Genomic DNA, 5,000 nt, shown 5'->3' with positions numbered 1-5,000 from the left:
ATAAAATAAATCACAAATACAAACTAATACAGTGACACCAAACAATGACTAGACAAAGACTGCCATGGGGAACAACATTAATATACACATGAGGGGTGATTACAAATCAGATACAGCTGGGGCAAACAGAAACATAGAACCAAGAATACTAGACCAGGGAACAAAACATAGACATACAAGACCTAGACAAGACAGGCAAAGTCTGTGACTGTGACAGTACCCCCCCCTCTAGGGACGGCTCATGACGTCCCACAATGTCCATGATGAGGAAGAGGGACACAAGAGGAACGTAGAAATTGTCTAGAGCACTGGGGATGTGGAAATGAGAGATCACTGTAGACAGGTGGGCAGGCAGGGAAAGGGAGCTTTCTTCCACTGCAAACGGCAAGGGGATTTGAGACAGGGTCCGAGACAGGGAAAGGGGCTGGAACCCCCCATGCAGAGCATTCTTCCACGGCCAACGGAATAGGGATGTAGACACTGGGGCCGAAGCGAAGCTGGACAGACGGCACTCCCACAACCAGGACTTCAGAGAAGTGCAATTGGAGCTTTGCACCACCAGGACTTTGAGGAGAGGTAGGCCTATACCAGATGTTCCACGACCAGCACATCACAATCTACCAGCCGGTGCTCCAGTAGCATTCCCTCCCAACAGACAGTCAAACCAGCTGGCTCTTCAAACAAAATTGCACCTCCGACAGTCAACTAGTCAATGAGCCTCATTGATGCCATTTAAACATCCCGTGGCCTCACCAGTCTGGTCGAGTCATTCTGTCACATACTGGTGTGGTGAGGACCCAAAAGCAGGACAGCCAGGCATGTAGTAGCCTCGGAAACCCAGCCTTTTTTTTTGTTTCAAAAGAAAAACGTCTGGGCGAACGGTGCAGGAACGATGGTCAGAGTGCAGAGGGGCGTCGCTCTAAATTTGGTGACGTCAGCCTGCTCCGTGCACAGACCGGGGGGGGGGGGGGGGGGGGGAGGCGGGGACATAGATTGGTGAAGCAATCAGAGGACGCGCCTGCTCCGGGCGCCTGGGTTTGGATCCGCCCTTCGAGACCATGGATTGCTCTCGTTCTCTCAGTCTAGGCATGTAGTGATCAAACCCCATGGTTGGGTGTTTTTAATAAACAGTAGGTGAACATAAAATACATAACAAATACAAACTAACTGATGCAATGACACCAAACAATGACTCCACAAAGACTGACTGGGGAACACGATTAAATATACACATGAGGGGTGATTACAAATCAGATACAGCTGGGGCAAACACAGAAACGGAACAAAGAATACTAGACCAGGGAACAAAACATAGACACGTACAAGACCTAGACAAGACAGGCAAAGTCTGTGACTGAGACACCCTACCCCCCATAGGCCTGATTTATATACTTACCATACTCAAAGATTTACTGTGTATATATAGGTACAAATATACATGTTGGATGTGTGACACGATGACACGAAGTATAAATCAGTCATGACACGTTGCTGTCACACACACACACACACCCCTGGGTTGTGACACATTTGACGAGATGCACATTGTCATTCATACGAACCCACACACACGCGCACACACACACACACACGCACATGCACAGATATGCCCTCATGCACGTTACATGTCCTCCGGAAATCACCCGACCACGCACACACACACACACACACAAGACAACGTATTTGTCTCTCTTCCATGTCCGTCACTAACCCTCCGCCAACCTCCTCGCTTTTTATGACCGATATATACTTGGTCGCGCGCTGTGTTGCTCTCCTAAAACAGCAGATCTACAAGCTCACAACGCGTCGCGGTGCGACGCGTTGTGAGCTTATAGATCTGCTGTTTTAGGAGAGCAACGCCTGCATGCAACCGAGTATAAATCACCATTCCTTCTCCTCTCCTCTCCGTCCTCCTCCTTCCATCGCTCGCTCCCTTCCTCCATCACCCCCTCCTCGCTTTCTCCTCCTGTCTCGCCGTGTTAGTGCAATATTAATGATTCATGTTTTAATTCCGCTCTGTCAAGGTCCAGGGGGCTTCTCTCTCGTGTCGATAACTTGACATGTCCTTGTCTGTGTTTCTTTTTTCGTATTACTTTTCTTCTTTTTTTTTCATAGGCATCAACTAAACAGACTTTGAACGATTTTGATACAACACAAAGCTTAATCGAATGATCCTTGTACTACAAATTCAGACAGGAATCCATACTGTATGTCTTGTATTGTATTAAATGTTCTAACTTGCCTAACTATCAATGTGCAGTTCGGTGGGTGGGTTTGATTTTATGGCCCCATGGAAGATTGGGTTTTTCCATGGTGTTTGTTTCTCATCCCCAACACATTGTATTCCTGACAGGTTGCTTTGGTCTGAGAGCGCTTTTTCCTTTTAACGGCGCTGACACGCTCATATCCTCTGTTCACTCTATCTCTCTCTCTCCATCTCTCTCTCTCGCTCTCTCTCTCTCTCTCTGTCTTATTCTCGCCCATCGTTCCTGTCTGGAGTGCATGGGTGTTGATGGGTGATAATGCATGAAGGGGCAGATGTTATCAACCCTTCCTGCTCTCCCCTATATATGCTCTTGGAATCTCTCGCTCGCTATAGCTCTCTCTCGCTCTCTCTCTCTGTCTCTCTCTTTCTAATCTCTCTCACTCTCACTCTGTCAGGCAGGTGTTTCAATATATTCCCCCCTTTCCTCTCAATTCGTTTCTCTCTCTCTCTCTCTCTCTCTCTCTCTCTCTCTCTCTCTCTCTCTCTCTCTCTCTCTCTCTCTCTCTCGGTTCAAGTCTGACTTTTGGCCTCATTTTTCCTCTGTCGCCGTCCATCTGTCGGGTGGATTTTTTAAGGAGTTCTCTCCATATCCATTGCTGTCTCTTTCTCACTTTATTTCTCACATTTGCCCTTTCTCACATCTCTCTCTCTCTCTCTCTCTCTCTCTCTCTCTCTCTCTCTCTCTCTCTCTCTCTCTCTCTCTCTCTCTCAGACCCAGGTGCAGTGGTGGAGACCCACAGCGCAGTACCGTATGCAGTGATAGGGGGCGTCCTGGCCCTGCTCGTGTTCACTGTCATCTGTGTTCTCATCGTCACTATCTGGTGCTCCGTCAGACAGAAAGGTAACACACACGCACACGCACACGCGCACGCACGCACACACACACACACACACACACACACACACGTGAGATATTGAAAAATACACGTATACACACGCTCGTATGAAGCAAGCATGCATGGACCCGAACATACGAACACAGGCACATACACTACTGTAGGCACTAGACAGATGCACACATGCACGCACATGCACACACAACCCCCCCCCCCCCCCCCCCCCCATACACACACACACACACCACACGATCACATGCACACACAAGAGCGTGCACACTCTGCGCACAAAAACCTAAGCGGAAAACAGATACTGACACACAAGTGCAAACACACACACACACACACACACACACACACACACACACACACACACACACACACACACACACACTCAGACACAGCCTAATATCCTTCTCACGGTGGAGGTGCACGTGGCTTTGTGCTCAGACAGACGTGCATTTCATTACGGTGTTGACAAGCATGCGTTCTCATTATTTCTCACCACTTTCCGAGCCAACAGGCTACAGGAGAAACAACATCAGAAAAACACAGCAGGAAACAAGTCACTTAGAGACGGTTCTTAGAAAAATAATCTTTTAACCCGTTAAGACAGGAACGCATCTGTGTCATTTTTAGATTTGGGCTAAAAAGCATTATTTTACACTTTGGCTATTGTAAAAATAGCAGATATACAAGCTCATAGCACAGATATGCAAGCCCTTGTATATCTGCTATTTTTACAATAGCCAAAGTGTAAAATAATGCTTTTTAGCCCAAATCTAAAAATGACACAGGCACCGAGTGCCGCGCTACGAGCTTGTAGATCTGCTATTTTAGAAAAATCGAGAAAATGTGTGCAAATCTTTGAATATATATATTTTTTAAACATTTGTTACTCAAATCTTTTGCTTCTGGGGGGTCCCTGGAACAACATATTTTGAGATGGGGGTCCGCGGCCAAATACATACATTTTATGGTCCTTGACATCAAAACGTTGGAGAACCACTGATATAGCAACATACGTTTTTTCAAAAAATTAGGATTTAGAAGCCATTTTGTAGAATCGGCTCCTCAGGCCGTAATGGGTTAAGCCGAGGTGTAAGAAACGGCCAGCACCCACCCGTGTGGACAGAGCAGGGATGTTCCCCTCATCACCTACACTGTCCAATGATGAACGACCTTGGCCCCGACTCAGAGGAGAGGAGAGAGGAAGATACAGGGGTGGAGGGGAGGGGAGGGGGCGGTGGGGGTGGCCGCCATGTTTTATGACTCCATACGTTACAACCACTCGTCCATCACAAGAAGACCTCCGCACGCTCCCACGTTCCTTATCTGTTTTAACCCATTTAAGACCGGGAACGCATCTGTGTGTAATTTTTTGATTTTTTTGGGCTATTCAAAAATAGCAGATCTACAAGTTCATAGCGCGGCACCGAGTGCCGCCCTATGAACTTGTAGATCTGCTATTTTTTGAAAAAATCGTGAAAATGTGTGCAAATCTTTGAATATATATATATTTTTTAAGCGAATATTTTTAACTCTGTTACAACTTCTGGGGGTCCCTGGAACAAATTATTTTGAGATGGGGGTCCACGGCCAAATGCATATAATTTTTGAGAACCACTGATATTATAGCAACATTTTTTTTTTTAAACTGTAGGATTTAGAAGACATTTGTAGAATCCCCAGAAGCAAAGATTTGAGTTACAAATGTTCGCTTTAAAAATATATATAAAGTTAATTTTTTTTCACGATTTTTCCAAAAAATAGCAGATCTACAAGCTCATAGCGCGGCACTCGGTGCCGCGCTATGAGCTTGTGTATCTGCTATTTTTAAATAGCCAAAGAAATCTTAGAATGACACAGATGCTTTCCCGGGCTTAATGGGTTAAGTG

At 46.2% G+C, this 5,000-nt stretch overlaps 1 protein-coding gene across 1 annotated transcript in view; it reads left to right on the top strand.

Moving 5' to 3' along the window:
* The window catches only part of cadm4 (cell adhesion molecule 4), a gene marked incomplete at its 3' end in the record, with an annotated part of 104,235 nt that overhangs the window by 96,486 nt on the left and 2,749 nt on the right, over positions 1–5,000 (top strand). The window contains exon 9 of the mRNA XM_084052245.1: positions 2,979–3,107. Coding sequence (XP_083908371.1) covers positions 2,979–3,107 — 129 coding nt within the window. The remainder of the gene's footprint in view (positions 1–2,978; positions 3,108–5,000) is intronic.

The sequence above is a fragment of the Gymnoscopelus microlampas genome (genome assembly GCF_963454915.1).
Source record: "Gymnoscopelus microlampas genome assembly, chromosome: 3".
In the NCBI taxonomy this organism is placed as follows: Eukaryota; Metazoa; Chordata; class Actinopteri; order Myctophiformes; family Myctophidae; genus Gymnoscopelus; species Gymnoscopelus microlampas.
This window is presented reverse-complemented; position numbering and strand designations above follow the sequence as displayed.